This window comes from Hyaena hyaena, unplaced genomic scaffold (genome assembly GCF_003009895.1).
Source record: "Hyaena hyaena isolate Hyena2069 unplaced genomic scaffold, ASM300989v1 scaffold_387, whole genome shotgun sequence".
Classification (NCBI taxonomy): Eukaryota; Metazoa; Chordata; class Mammalia; order Carnivora; family Hyaenidae; genus Hyaena; species Hyaena hyaena.
Window position 1 is genome coordinate 704449 of NW_024081019.1, and position 14845 is coordinate 719293.

The 14845-nt window shown below is 42.1% G+C and overlaps 1 protein-coding gene and 1 long non-coding RNA gene across 5 annotated transcripts in view; one reads left to right on the plus strand and one right to left on the minus strand.

The window, feature by feature from the left end:
* LOC120244561 (retinitis pigmentosa 9 protein-like) overlaps positions 1 to 14845 on the plus strand; it is a 55177-nt gene that overhangs the window by 16671 nt on the left and 23661 nt on the right. For 2 of the 4 annotated variants that reach the window (XR_005531568.1, XR_005531569.1), the window contains exons 6-7: positions 666 to 1027; positions 8748 to 8832. Coding sequence is in view for 2 of the 4 variants with exons in the window: in XM_039251149.1 (XP_039107080.1) it covers positions 666 to 861 (196 nt within the window). In the remaining 2 variants the exon portion in view is untranslated. Of the gene's footprint in view, positions 1 to 665; positions 1298 to 8747; positions 8833 to 12382; positions 12401 to 14845 lie in introns of those variants that run through there. The other 2 variants (XM_039251151.1, XM_039251149.1) reach the window with 2 other exon arrangements.
* Positions 7587 to 10006, minus strand: LOC120244562. The gene is made up of 3 exons (XR_005531570.1): positions 9948 to 10006; positions 8434 to 8522; positions 7587 to 7763 (listed from the first exon to the last, which is right to left on the minus strand). It is a non-coding gene; the product is annotated as an uncharacterized LOC120244562 (long non-coding RNA).

Consider the following 14845-nt stretch of genomic DNA (forward strand, 5'->3'; position numbering starts at 1 on the left):
TGGAAATACCCATTCTGGTATCAGACGAGTGGTTTCGTAATTGTGGTACTTTAGTTGTGAAATACGTGGAGGGCAGGAGGGATCACTGGAAAGGCCAGTGTGTGGGGAATGAGCAGGCCAGCCTTGTTCTATCTGGGTTAGCTTAAAGCAGTGGCCTTGGCCCAGTCTGCTTACACCACAGCTAGTTGATGTTGGCAACCATAGTTTAGTTTATCTTCTCCAGTGTCTTCAAGGATCTGAGCTATTGTCAAAAATTATCCTTAGACATGAACAAAGATAGGGTGAAGAAACGGGAGAGTTTGTTTTTCTCAAACGGGCAACTCTGAGTAATAATTGTTTTGAGGAAGTAGATTACTTGAGCAGTTGGGGGCGGTGAGTAAGGAAAGTAGGCATCTGTTACAAGTTATGTAGTAAGGACTCGAGACACATGCAGAAATATTTAGGACAATGAAAAGAATGCAGAATGGCTGTACACTGGTTACAGTCCTGTCAGATAGGCATGGCTGTGGACAAGAACGGGGAAGCCATGCACAAATAAAAATAAGGACCGTCTTCAACAAGGTGGTTATTCAGGACATTTTTTACCCTCACTGCTGCTCTTCATCATTGTTATCTGCAATTTTTTTAAGTTAAATATGGTTCTTTGGTCAAACTTCCATGTTTAGGATACAGCAGTTAAAACAGTTACTGGAGGACTCCACCTCCGATGAAGATGGGAGCAGCTCCAGCTCCTCAGAATGTAAAGAGAAACACAAGAAAAAGAAGAAGAAAGAAAAGCATAAGAAAAGGAAAAAAGAAAAGAAGAAGAAGAAACGAAAGCATAAGTCTTCCAAGTCGAATGACAGTTCAGACTCAGACTGACGAGGACTGGACTTACTCCACATTCTCCTCTCAAAATCAGACACGGTGGCCCCAGACCAGTGGGGGTGGAATCGGGGAGGACTCGGAGGCCCTGAGAGAGCAGGGCATTCGGTGTCACGCGTTTGAATTCTTACCTGCCTTCTGGTGAAGATGTGCCCCCCGGAGGGTGAGTTGTGTGTTGCCAGGGCACTGGCTCTGGACGGTGGCTGATTTCAGGCAGGAAAGCTTTGGTCACTGTCTTCCTCCTGCTGCCCCTGCAGTTTGTGACTCCTTGAGCTGCCTCTGCCAGGGGGGCGGGACTGGGGGGTAGTTTCTGAGGAATCTCCCTCCAGGTGCTGCTGCAGCCTTCCCCTCCCCAGGCGAGTTCCCAGAATCCCCAGAGACTCTAGGCGTGGCTTGTCTCTATGGTCAAGGATAATAAAAGCTCATTATTTTATTTATTTAAAAATACTTATTAATTTAGTTTTGAGTCATAACATCCTTTCATGGTCCACATTAAAAGGTACATAAGGTTTAATCAGGAAAAATCTACCTCTTCTCTCCCTCAGCCACTTCCCCAATGTCAAATGTTACCAATTAATTGTGAAGTCATCCAGAAATATTTATGTATCATAGAACAAATTTTTTTTCTCTTTTTTGCATAGTATGAACATTTGTCGGCACTAGTTTTTTCATTAAAAAAAAAAAAATGTTATTTAAGAGAGAGCGAGAGAGCACGAGCAGGGGAGGAGCAAAGGAGAGAGCATCCCAAGCAGCCTCTGCACTGTCAGCGAAGAGCCTGAATCGGGGCTCTAACTCACGAACCTTGAGATCATGACCAGAGCCAAATGTCAAGAGTCAGATGCTTAACTGACCAAGACACCCAGGTGCTCCCTTTTTTTTTTTCATTTAACTCAACAGTATAAAGCATGTTGGGCTTTGCTGCACTCAAAAGACCTATAGTCGTAAACCCTAGCATGATTGCTTGAGGGTTTTTTGGAGGGCTAGGATACCCTGTAATAACATTGAAAAATTATGTATTTAACTTGCTTAGGTATTATTGCTATTTTCCCACGACTGTTATTATTTCTAGAATTAGATTCAGAAAAATTACAAGGTTATAGAGATTACTGGGTTAGCTACCCACATCCTCAAATACATCCTCATCCTGTTGGCTAAGCACAGTCCACCTATAAACAGCTGCAGCTGAAGCAGCTCAGCAGGTTGGGGTGGTGCCTGCATGCAGTTAGGGAAGGGTGTCTGTTCTTTGCTGAACCAAAGTGGAGCCAGATCTTGGTCATGAGCAAGTGTCCTTCCCTCTCCACCAGCATCTGTTGCTGCTCTCATCATTCAGGGTCCCCGGAACTCATTATTCCTACTTTCTGCCACTTTCCCTGGGGTTTCTCCTCTCTTTAAAGAGTAGCTGCTGCAGTCCAGGCTGGCTCCTTCTCTAGCTCCCTTTAGTAACTGTTCCTAGCCTTGGTCTTAGAAAGTTTATTTCAGTAACACAATTGGCTCAGATTGGAAGGACCAGGATTTGTTATTTCTGAAAACTGTAAGGCAGTTCATTCAGCCATGTCTTACATTTACCCTTGCCATCCTAGCTCAGCATGCAATGGGAAATTCTCCTTAGAGGATTTTTCTTTCTCTTGCTAGAGACCCATTCCTGGTAAACATATTCTGTTACAATATGGGAGAATAATATTGATGATTCTTAAACTTGCAGGGCAGCAAAATCACCTGGAGTGGTTGTTGAAACAGATTCCTCTGTCCTGCTCCTAGAGTGTTAGAATTTCTGATTTACTAGGTTTGGAGTGGACTGGAGAGTTTGCAGTTCTGTCAAATGCCCAAATGATGCTGGCGCTGTTGGTTTGGGGGCCAGACTTGGAGAACTGCTGCTTTAAATGTTAAACCTCTTCCTGAAGCCTTCTTCTACTTCCTGCTCTAACTGGAATCTTGGCATCCACTGCAACCCTTGCAAGTTAATTCCTCCTCTCTCACTCTGGGTTTCTCTGTCTTCTGTTTCTGGTCTAAATTCTGTGTTCCTTTACTTCAGTCTGTCAAAGCCCTTGACCTGTAGTCCTTTTGCCCAGTTTACCCAGCAGTACCTCAGAGTAACCTCTTCCTCCTTTGTTCCAATTCCCAGAGTGCTGAGCCCATAAAGCTCATCAATCAAAAATTCTTCATCCAAATTTCTTCCTTCAGACTCAGTACTCTCCAGTCCTATTTAAAAAAGGAAGAGAAGTCACTAGACCTCCTTCTACCAAGGTATCCATCAACCTGTCATCATGGCTGTGGTGGGCAGAATTACAAAGTAACCTCCAAGATTTGTCCAAATCTGTAGAAATTTTTACTCTGGATTTTATTCCTGTGATTAGATTATGATACACTGGAAATATACATATTTTCGTAAATATATGGATGGTCAGAACCAGATGACGTGACAATTTTAAAACCAGAAGTTTTTAAATTTACTGGCAGGTAGCAAAGAGCAAATCACATTCCAAGTTTGAGAAAGACTCGATGTACTGTTGGTGGATTTATTTTATTTATTTATTTATTTTTAAAGTTTTTTTTTTTAATGTTTTATTTATTTCTAGGAGAGAGAGAGAGAGAGAGAGAGACAGCGTGAGCAGGGGAGGGTCAGAGAGAGAGGGAGTCACAGACTGAAACAGGCTCCAGGCTCTGAGCTGACAGTCAGCACAGAGCCCGACGCGGGGCCCGAACCCACAAACCGCGAGATCATGACCTAAGCGAAAGTCGGACGCTTAACCGACTAAGCCACCCAGGCGCCCCTGGTGGATTTATTTTAAATTGAAGGGGTTGGGGCACCAGGCTGGCTCAGTAAAGTATGCAACTCTTGATCTTGGGCTTGTAAACTAAAACCCCACATTGGGTGTAGAGATTACTTAAAATCTGAAAAAAAAAAAATGAAGGCACCATATAGCAAGGAAATATGGCAGCTTCCAAGAGGTGAAAGCAATCCTTGGCAACAACCAGCAAGGAAATGGTCACCTTAGTCCTACAGTACTTGAGGGAACTCACTTCTGCTAATAGTCTAAATGATCTTGGGCATCTATTCTTCTCCACAGCCTTCAGGTAATAACCTAGCCTGTCCACACCTCATTTTGGCATTATGAAGTGCTAAACTGAGATCCTAATCTATTCTACCCAGATTTCTGACCTACAGACCTATGAGATAATAAAGGGTGATGCTTTTAGTTTTCATCTTTTTAAAAATTCAGACTCCTTTTTTTTACAGCCATTTTAAGTTCACAATGGAATTGAGCAGAAACTACAGAGATTTTCCATATATTCTGTGTCCCCACATACCCACAACCCCACCTCTCACATCAACACCCGAATGGTCCACTTGTTACATTCGGTATCCTACCGTAACACATCCTGTCTCCCACAGACGCTTCTGCCATGGGAAGTTGTGATTTTCCGTATCTGCCTCCCTCTCCAATTTTTGGATCAGCGGTTTTGCCTTGACCTCTATTCTTTGATGAAATTAGGGAGATTTGGTAATTTTTTAGTTCTTTTTACATCTTAGGACAGAGTGTGAAGACTCCTACCTCCCTTCTATTCCTGAAACCAATACTATACTATATATTAACTAACATAAATCTAAATACAGAGATTTCTTATCTCTTCATATGCTGGCCCAGAAACCAGAAGTCAATGGTTATTGTTTTAAGCCACTACGTTTGTTGAAATTAGTGACTGCCCCACGTGTCTGGAAGCTTCTTTAGGGCAGAGACCAGCTTGTTTCATGTTCTAGTCTCAACTTTATTTCTTTGTTTATTTCTTTGTTTATTTTGAGAGAGAGTTGCATGTGCATGTTCATGTGCGAGCAGGGCAGGGACAGAGAGAATCCTAAGAAGGCTCCATGTTCAGTTGAGCCCAACATGGGACTCAATCTCATGACCATGGGATCATAACCTGAGCCAAAATCAAGAGTCAGACACTGAACTCACTGAGCCACCCAGGCACCCCTCTAGACTCAACTTTTTTTTTTATTTCTTTTGAAAGACAGAGAGAGACAGACAAACAGAAAGCCCAGGTGGGGGAGGGTCAGAGACGAGAGGGAGGGAATTCCAAGCAGTCACTATACTGCCAGCACAGAGCCGGATGTTGGATTCGAACTTCTGAGCCATGAGATTATGACCCTAGCCAGTCAGACACTCAACCAACTGAGCCACGCAGATGCCCCTAGACTTGACTTCTAACAGAATGTGAATAGGGTTACATGCTCCAGTTGGAACCTGATTTGGAAGTTGTAGTGGATGCTGTGTTGTGCTAATGGTATTTCCCTAATTCCCCACTACTGACTTGAGGACTAAAGTATTTACCCTCCCACCTGCTGGGATGGCTGACAGCCTGACAACTTGCAACTGACTTCTCCTATCCAGGGACTGACCTTTCTTAAAGCCACAGTACCCAAGGTCACGCTTCCTTTCCAAGGGCCATCCTGTATCAGTGACTGGTTAATCCATGGGTATATGGGTGGCCTCTTACCCCAGTTGAGAAAACCCTGCAGGATCATGGCAGCTCAGGAGCTCCCAATGGGATTGGCTGAGGTCTTTGTTCTTGCTTTATCACATCCAAACTTCTTCCCTGTGCTTAATCATGCTTTCTTTGCCCCTTCAGAGATTTTATTCCGCAAAGCACTGTCTATTAGAGCACTCCCTGCACACAAATCTTCATGCCAGAGTCTGACCCTAAGGAACTTAATGTGCCATGGGGTATAATAACCATTTGGAAAAATGAAAGGGAAGGTGATGTCAGGATGTACCCTTCATTTTGGACTCCAGTTTCCAAACCTATGCTTGGCTTCTCATCTAGCCTCTAGAATAAAGACTTTAGGAAGGATTACATGGCAGGAAAATGTTCATTGAACTTGTCATCTTCTTTTTGTGTTAGCTCTTCCATATACCGGCATTACCATCTTCCCTGCCTTCCAGGGTCCAACATCTTCCTACTAGCGAGAGAGCCCCAGTTATGGTCCATTTAAGTGTCTTAAATTAGTTCACCCACACTTCAAACTCCTATTTCACAGATGTCAAAAAAGCAATCAGATTCAACTCATATTAACACATTAATGAAAAGCTACACTCCTTAATCTTCTCATGGGGACTTGTATGTGAATGAATCAGACTGTTGGAATTTGAATGAATCAGAACTGTTGGTGGGGAGGTAGAGTAGTGGAATGCCTTCCTGTAGTTCCCAAATAAGCTCAAGAGTTGGATTATCTGGACTCAAGTGTTCCTTATTGTTCAGTTACTCCAGCCAAAGCATTCCTAACTTAGCTTTCCCATTTCAGTTATGTTCTGGGCTTGGAATGATGGTGGGAACAGTGCCAAGAACAAAACTGTCCATTTAAATTGATACTAGGCCATTCATTCACAAATATTTGAGTGCATATGACATGCCAGGCTCTGTACTAACTATTCCATGGATACTGTATTGGAGACCATAATCTATAGCCCTAAGGAATACATGGTCTCAAGGGTATAAGCGTTGTAACTTTCCTGTGTCACGTTGCATACATAATGGGCTATGAAAGTGAAAATGCAGGTGTTACTAGAACATAGGAGAATCCAGCCATGGGTGAGGATAGAGGTCACAGATATTCTCCTAGAGTATCTACTCAATCTTTTAAATAGGGCTTAGGCAGGAGATAAGTCACAGATCTTTGCATAAGACCAGCTTTAGAAACTGTATCATCTTTTGCTTGCCTTTTTGCATCTCATCTGAAAACATGCAGTGCCATCACTTTTTACTATCTCCTTAATCCATCTTGAGAGGTACTTTGTTACCATAGGGAGTTAAAAATATAAAAAAATATAGTAAAAATATACATATATATTTAAAACTCCTCACTGAACAACTTACAGGCAATATTGAGTGGACCTATCTATATCTATTAAAATATTGCCGATACAATCACTCAGTCCTTCCAAGAGGTAACCCTAGCCTCTCCATATCTGCCAAATACCTATACCTTACAAATACCCTTAGGACAGCTTTCATCCACATGTAAACACTGACACCTAGTCACAGACTTAACCTGTACCTTTTATTGGGAGAAGACTGGTTCCACAAATTTACTATCTAGGTCATAGGTTCTGAGTATAAGGAACTCTTGTTTGCCTAAAGTTTCCTGTGTTTCTACGAGTGCACATCGGAAGTAAATAACATATACTACAAACCCACCCTTCAGCCCGCACTGGACATACCCATCAGTGGATCTACTATATGCCTGGTTTCCATTTATAAAAAATGAATACTGTCTCTCTCTTCAGGGCAGTTCCTGTTCATGGGGAATCCATCTATTTATTGTATCTTCAACGCTGCCATCCTTTTCCCCATATATAAAGGTCCCTGGGGATTATAAGACCATAATATACATGGTAGAAGTATTCATGAATGACCCAACTTTGTTGGTGTTTCCAGTGATGTGGCCATTTTGAGAAGGGAAGAAAACGCTTAAGAATCAGGGGTGCCTGGGTGGCTTAGTCGGTTAAGCGTCCGACTTTCGCTTAGGTCATGATCTCGCGGTTCGTGGGTTCGGGCCCCGTGTCGGGCTATGTGCTAAATGCCAGCTCAGAGCCTGGAGCCTGCTTCAGTCTGTGACTCCCTCTCTCTCTGACCCTCACCTGCTCACGCTGTCTCTCTCTCTCCTAGAAATAAATAAAACATTTAAAAAAAATTAAAAAAAAAAAAAAGACACACATATGCAATTCAATTTATTTGCTGTTTTATATCTTTTAATTCCAAAGGCTTTACAGAGTCACATTTTCTTGTTTGTTGGTATAACAGCTTTATTAGATTAAATCAAGGGGTGATCACATGTTCTAAACCACCATAATGATGCAACAATTAGTTCTTTTATGTAGCTGGAACTCAGTATTTGTTTCCTGTAAAATAATAGAACAATACAGTTCCTAAAATCAACTGTATAACAAACTCAAGATATCCCATACAGAGAATCATTACTAATATCTTTAATTTTCATCTTTAGGATAAAGTTAAAGGAAGGTCTTAACATTTTGCCTGAGCATGATTATCAGTCTTTACTTTATGACCACTGCAAGGCAAGAATGGCCCATTTAAAAGGCCAATAACCACTTGCTCCCTGACACCCTGGGCCTAGGAGTTGAAAGTGTGTCAGGGATACTCAATGCCAAGACTCCGTGTGACAAGAAGCCTGTCAAACTACTAGACCCTTAAGGAAGATCCTGAACTTCCAGTGCCCAGCTCTAAACTGGGATACTTTGACTGAACCGATAGGATAACTTAAAAAATCCCATATAACCCACAACAGACTACCAGAACAACACTGGGAATTAAATGTGGAAAACTGATACAAGAATGACATTCCACAGAATAAAAGGCTTTGCCTCCAATCTGCTTGTAAGCAAAGATCTATAGATACAAGTCTACTACCCAGTTAGGATGCTGCCATTTTCACTGCCCACAAGCAATGTTAGTTTTAGAGGACAGAACATGCACTGAGTATGAAACCCCAAACAAAGCCCTATCAATGAGACACCAAAACTGGACACAGGATAGATACCAACTCTGTACCTGCTGGCTGTTTCCTAAACTTTACAGCATCTGCTTCAAATCTGTTTGAAACTTTTAAGGTACCTTGCTTTTCCATTTCTCACAGTTATCTGAGGAAAGAAGTGATTCATACATTAAATAACCCAAATTGCTTAAAAAATGGAAAAAAACATAAAAACACATCTTTCAAGAAAACCTATTTTTCAAGATCTTATTCTATCATTCTATAGTCCTTAGCAATAAAAAATATAATAGACACAATCTAGAGATTTCAGCCTGAATATTACCATCTTGACTGCATTACCAAGAGTAAATTAAAGTTGTCTTCTTCACAGGGCTGTGATAGGATGGAAAAAACTGATTCCTACACACTGATGAGAAATGACAGCAGAGGCAAATGAGTCTTTAAGAAGACTAAAGGTAAGATGGCCAGTGTTCTGGTTTAGGAGCTAAGACTGAAAATTAAATTTCCTAGGGGTCTTTATGCATCCCATTCATCCCTTACCTACTTGATTTCATTTTTGTACCCCAGATAGAATCATCCCCCAGGCTCTATTTTGGGTCCTTCCCACTCATTTGAGCCCCCTCCCTAAAAATACGGTGGTCCAAACGCCAGCTTCAACTAGGTGTGCATGACCTGCTGGTCCAATCCTCCCCCCCGACAACCACACAATAGAGCAAAACAAATTCCCTTCCCAAGTTTACTTTTCCACAGACGTTACCATTTTCTCTAGATGCTCAAGTTCAAACCCCAGCCTTTTATTCTTAAGGAATCAATTTCATTAATAAATTCACTGAGATGTAGATCTTTTACTCCCATGTGAGTTAGGACCTTCATCACTCTTTATATCCAGTGTTCACTAAAACTGACTATATACAGGGGTTTCAGCCATATAGGCAGAGTTCAAATTCCTCCTACACTGCACTGCCAGCTGAAGATTCCTAGAGCATACTTCTTCCTGTACTTTCTCTATTCAGTTTGCTGTGGCAAATCCTTATTGCCTAGAGGACAAACATCTAAAAAGGAAAATTACTACTGTAGCCCATTCTGCTTAGACCTACTTTCTCAACTCCTCTCAGGTCTCCCCTCTGGCCTGCTGGTCTCAGGCTCAAACCCTGGAACACACTTGACCTGCCCAGACTGCCCATTTGATGAGCTCACGCTACGGTCTCCATTCCCACTCCACACCACAGTCCCCAAATGTGTTTCACAATTCACTGCCTCCACATGGACTGCCCATTCTCAGCAACTGCACCTACATCAATGTCCTTTTCTCTCAACCCCACTGTCCTTTACGACCGCTCAGCTCTCCATCATCTGCCACAGCTCTTTGTTTCAAATTACATTATGATTTCTAGAATGCAGGACCTCAAACGGGATCTCTGCCAATCCTACACACATGGGCACCTACAGTTGTTTAAGAACATACTTTCAAAATGCAGAAATATTATTGGTCTATGGCTGCCTTTGCATCCAGGACCCAGTACAGAAGCACCACAGACAACCAAATAGGATCAGCCCATTAGTCACTTACATTCCCATGACTTGTGAGAGGCTCTCTTGGAGTCCAGTCCCTCCTGCATGGCCATTGTATGTTCCCTTTGGAGCCTGCCATCCTGTCCGGTCACCTTATACACCATAGGGATGATCTTATATTCACCATGCTTTAACCTGTCCTTATTTCTGGTGGTCCAGACAGTAAGTTGAGGGAGAGACCACTTAGGTGGCATCCTGATTATCCTGCTGGCCTTGCAATAAATCCTTCCTTTCAAAGAAGTCACAGGGTCTGGTGGACTAATTTCTTCAAAGAAGCATTCTACCTCTTACATTTCATCTTAAACTTCCTCTTCAAACTCACAGTCCTCTGAATCCTTGGGAAGTACAGGGTTTAAGCCAGCATTTTTCTTCAATAAATACACTATATTACCACTTGAGAAATTGCTGAGGGTTTTCTGCTTCTTGCCTTTCACAGTCTTTTTAATCTTGGCACACTTTTTGAAGTTCTCATGATACTCCTCAATCTCATCATTCATGGTTATTTCTTCTTCATTTGTGTTCAATTTCCCATTCCTGATCGACTTTCTCTGCGATCCCTTAGTTTTGTAGTCTAGTTAGTGATGACTCATGTTTGGAAAGCATTTGCTCAGGGGATTTCTCCAGCTCTGCATCCTGCCACCAGCTCATATCACACTGAATGCCTCCATCGACCTGGTTGAACTGGGCCAGTGAGATGGGGGAAGGACATAATTCTCCCAGTAACTGCTACTCTGTATCACTTCAACTTCATCCACATTCACAGAGAAGCCATGGCCCACACTACCATTATCTGACATGTTTTCTCCAATGCTAAGGGGACTGTGGGATTTGGACTGTAGGCCCAGGTCTTCAGTGGCTTTATTGCTGGAGCTGACTGTCCTTTCCTGCTGGAGCTTGTTGCCATCTCCAGAAGATAGGCACAGATTTGAATTCAGCGTATCCTGGATTTCATCTCTGTCTTTTGCTTCATCTGGAGAAGACAGGAATTGGGGGCAGTTACATGGTCTTTTTCTTTTTTTTCTTGACCCAAGTTCATATTCATGATGGAGCCCAACTTCACCACATCATCATGTCTTACATCAGGACACTGCTCCAACCAGACAGTGCTTTCTTCATCTTTACATGTAATGCCCTCTGTACCCTCATGAGGGTTAAAAAGCACACCTCTACTTTCCCAAGAACTCTGTGTAATTCTATTGTACTGCACCATCTTCTCTGGCATGGCTTTACCATAAGCTAGGTCATACAAATGAATAGTTTCCTTCAAAGTCTTCCAAAACTGCGTTCCAGGGGATCCTTTGCTCTGTTCTAGCCTCATTTTCTCTTCCTCAGATGCAAAGTCTCCTGAGGTGATGTTCTACACAAGCTGTTATTAGAAGCGCTCTCACCACGTAGCTCCCTCTTCTGGGCAACAGAAGACAAAACCCCATCTGTTTCTTAGGAATGTTGTCTGTTTCTATGTCAATATCAGAAGTAGGGATACTGGTCACCATCTCACCTTCTGAGGGGGTATCTTGTTTCTCAGTCATATTTGCAGCCTGCTGAGGTTCAGTCTCAGTGTCTCTTTTTTTTTGTTTTCTTTCTATAGGCACTACAGTGCTGGTACTGTGCTGTGTTACAAAACTTAGGTCTTCAGTTAAGTGTAGTGGGCAATGGGGGCTGAGGACAAGGAAGCCAGGATAGTCACTGAGTACCACTGAAGATGGAAAATACAGACTTCCATTTCTAAAACCTAAAAAGAGAATACAGTAGTTAATGACTCTGTCTCCTGCAGCCAGTCCCAACATTCTGCCAGTACACAGCCATGTGGCCACACCAGTTGTTAAAATATGGAGTTTCTTCCACACTAGTTGGTAGCTAATGGCCCCCACCTTCTCCCCTCAGGATTCAACAAGTGAAAGGGCAATGACCACATCAGTGAGGCCTCCTGCACCCTCCTTCACTACAAGAGCACGCATCTGTTCTGACTGGTTGCCAGGCCATCAGATAGCATATCGTGAATCACCCCTACTTAGTAGTGGCCCTTTTTCAAAGAGACCAAGCACCCACTAAGCATAATTCCAGATTGTTGTGGCTGAAAAAAGAATAATTATGTCAGCTCTTATAGAGCAAAGGAGAACAAAAGTCCTTTGTATGTACAAGCCTTTCTAAACCTGTTCATTCAGCACTATTCATTCACTCATATACACATCTTTCCCCATTTTCCACTCTTTAGGGGTAAACAGTACAATGGTGCCAGTAATGACAGACACGCTTCTCTCATACAAATTCATTTAAGGAAAGCCATTTGCTTTTGGAAAACAGATGTATACAACTGACAAAATTAAGATAAAATTTCTACTTAGTATATAAAAGCAAAAATTATACTCAGATCAGTGTTTATGAGACAGTTTACTCAATATGGTGAGGATGATCTTTTGAACTCAATTTCAGTGTTTAAGACTGCATCAAAATGCCTCTCGGACCTGGCCTAATGTATTTATACATACAAGCTTATGGGTTGCTTCCTGTATTGAAAGGAAACAGATAAGTCACAGCTTGGGAACTCAACACTGTCTATAGAGGTTAGAAACCAACAGAATAAAGCTCATGACACAGGTAACCTCCTACCATATGTTGTACCATATCATATAGTAGAACAAAATACCATAGAGGCAGATCCCTGCCAGTAGAATCTACCACAGGACCCTATCCAGCCACTCACTGCAAAAATATAGGTGTTAAAATTTTATCACTCACTAATCGCCAAAATCTATGGCTACTCTTTGTAATAACTTCCCTCTTCTGCTATCATGCAAAAAACTTTGAAGTCCTCTCCCTTGTTTTTACCTCATTAATTTCCTTGACCCATCCCCCTGACATTCACAGGTCTGTAATCCCTACTACCTCCAGAATTATCTTTTTTTTTTCCTGAAGTAATCTCTACACCCAACCGTAGCGATTACCCAACTGTGGGGCTCAAACTCATGACCTTGAGCACCAAGAGCCGGATGCTCTACCAAATGAGCCAGCCAGGTGCCCCCAGAATTATCTTTCTGACTCAACTGTGATCCCTCCTCATTCCAGACACAGTATTTGAAAGGCTTATCACTGCCATTCAGGAAATGATGAACAATGACTCCATTCTTTAGGATGCCATAAAGCCCTTTATTATCTGATTTGTATCTGTATCGTCTTCCTGTCCCACTAAGCCTATAGGCTCTAGCCATATGTGGGTTCCTCACAGGCCAACTTCTTTCCGCTTTTCTGGGAATTCCTCCTTCCCTACTTCTTCCAACTGCTACCGAAACCTTTTATATATGTGTGTGTGTGTGTAATATATATAATAGATATCATATATACATGTATTAAATATAAGATATATGTAATAAATATAAATTTATACGTATCCGTGTGTATACACACACGCACAGACACACACACACACTTTAAGTAGGTTTCACACCCAGCACAAAACCCAATGCAGGACCTGAACTCACATCCTTGAGATCAAGACCTAAACTGAAATCGAGTCAATGTTTAAGTGAGTGAGGCACTCAGGTACTCTAAAACCTTTTTTTTTCTTTAAACTTTTTTTTAATGTTTATTTAATTTTGAGAGAGAGCCAGAGTGTGAGTGGGGGAGGGAGTAGAGAGACAGAATGGGAGAAACAGAATCCTTAGCAGGCTCCAGGCTCCCAGATGTCAGCACAGAACGAGGCACAGGGCTTGAACTCACAAACTGCAAGATCATAACCTGAGCCAAAGTCAGACACTCAACGAACTGAGCCTTCCAGGTGCACCCCACCACCTTAAAAAAAATTTTTTTTTACTCTTTATTTATTTTTGAGAGGGAGAGAGACAGAATGCAAGCAGGGGAGGGGCAGAGAGAGAGACACACACAGAATCCAAAGCAGACTCCAGGCTCTGAGCTGTCAGCACAGAGCCTGACATGGGGCTCGAACTCACAAACTGCGAGATCATGACCTGAGCCAAAGTCAGATGCTTAACTGACTGAGCCACTCAGGTGCCCCAACCTTTTGTATTTTAAATGGAAATCTTCCCACTTGTGACAACAGATGGATCTTGAAGGCATTTTCCTAAGAGAAGTCAGTTGTACAAAGAAAGTCAAATGCTGTATCATCTCACCTATATGTAAAATCTAGAAAAGATGAACTCAGAAACAGTAGAATGGTGGCATTGCCAGGGGCTGGGTGGTGGGAGAAATGGGGAATGTTGGCCAATGTTAAAAGAAAACTAATTCATCTTGTTATACAAAGGAGGCAATAGATGCAAAGTGGATTTAATACTCAAAATCAGCCTATTTATAAAAGCATGAGCCTCTCCCTCTATTTCAATTGTACACCTATGTGTACTGCATGTCTAATTATTATTAAAAGCTGGTAGAGTTTCTGATTCTAGATATGTAAGAAGTTTGGAAGTGACTTACTCCAAACAGTAAAAAGCTGAACTGAAAAAAATCAAGAATTCTTCCCAGACCCTTCATAGCAGTAAGTTACAGGCAAAGTTCTACCCCAGTGTTGGAGAGATATGTGAATGCAGATAAGTACAACTTAGAGGAACATAAACCAAAGAGATAAAAACTCCATGAGAACTAGTAGTGGGACAGGGAAGCCTGAACTGTTACTGACAAGTTGCAGGCTCAAGGAGAACAAATCTGAGAGTTAAAAACTTCAAAGGGACCCATTCATAGGGAATCCTCCCCCTGCCCTTTGCTTTTTTGAATTTTATCTACAGTAGTTCAACCAGGTTCTTACAGTAAATCTGGGAGAAAGATCCCTCAGGAAGAGGCGGGAAGAGGACCACCCTGTGACATACACAAGGAGAACTCCAACCAACACTAACACCAGACCTCAGGACAAGCTAGTTGACCAGAGCCTCAATGGGTGTAAGCAAA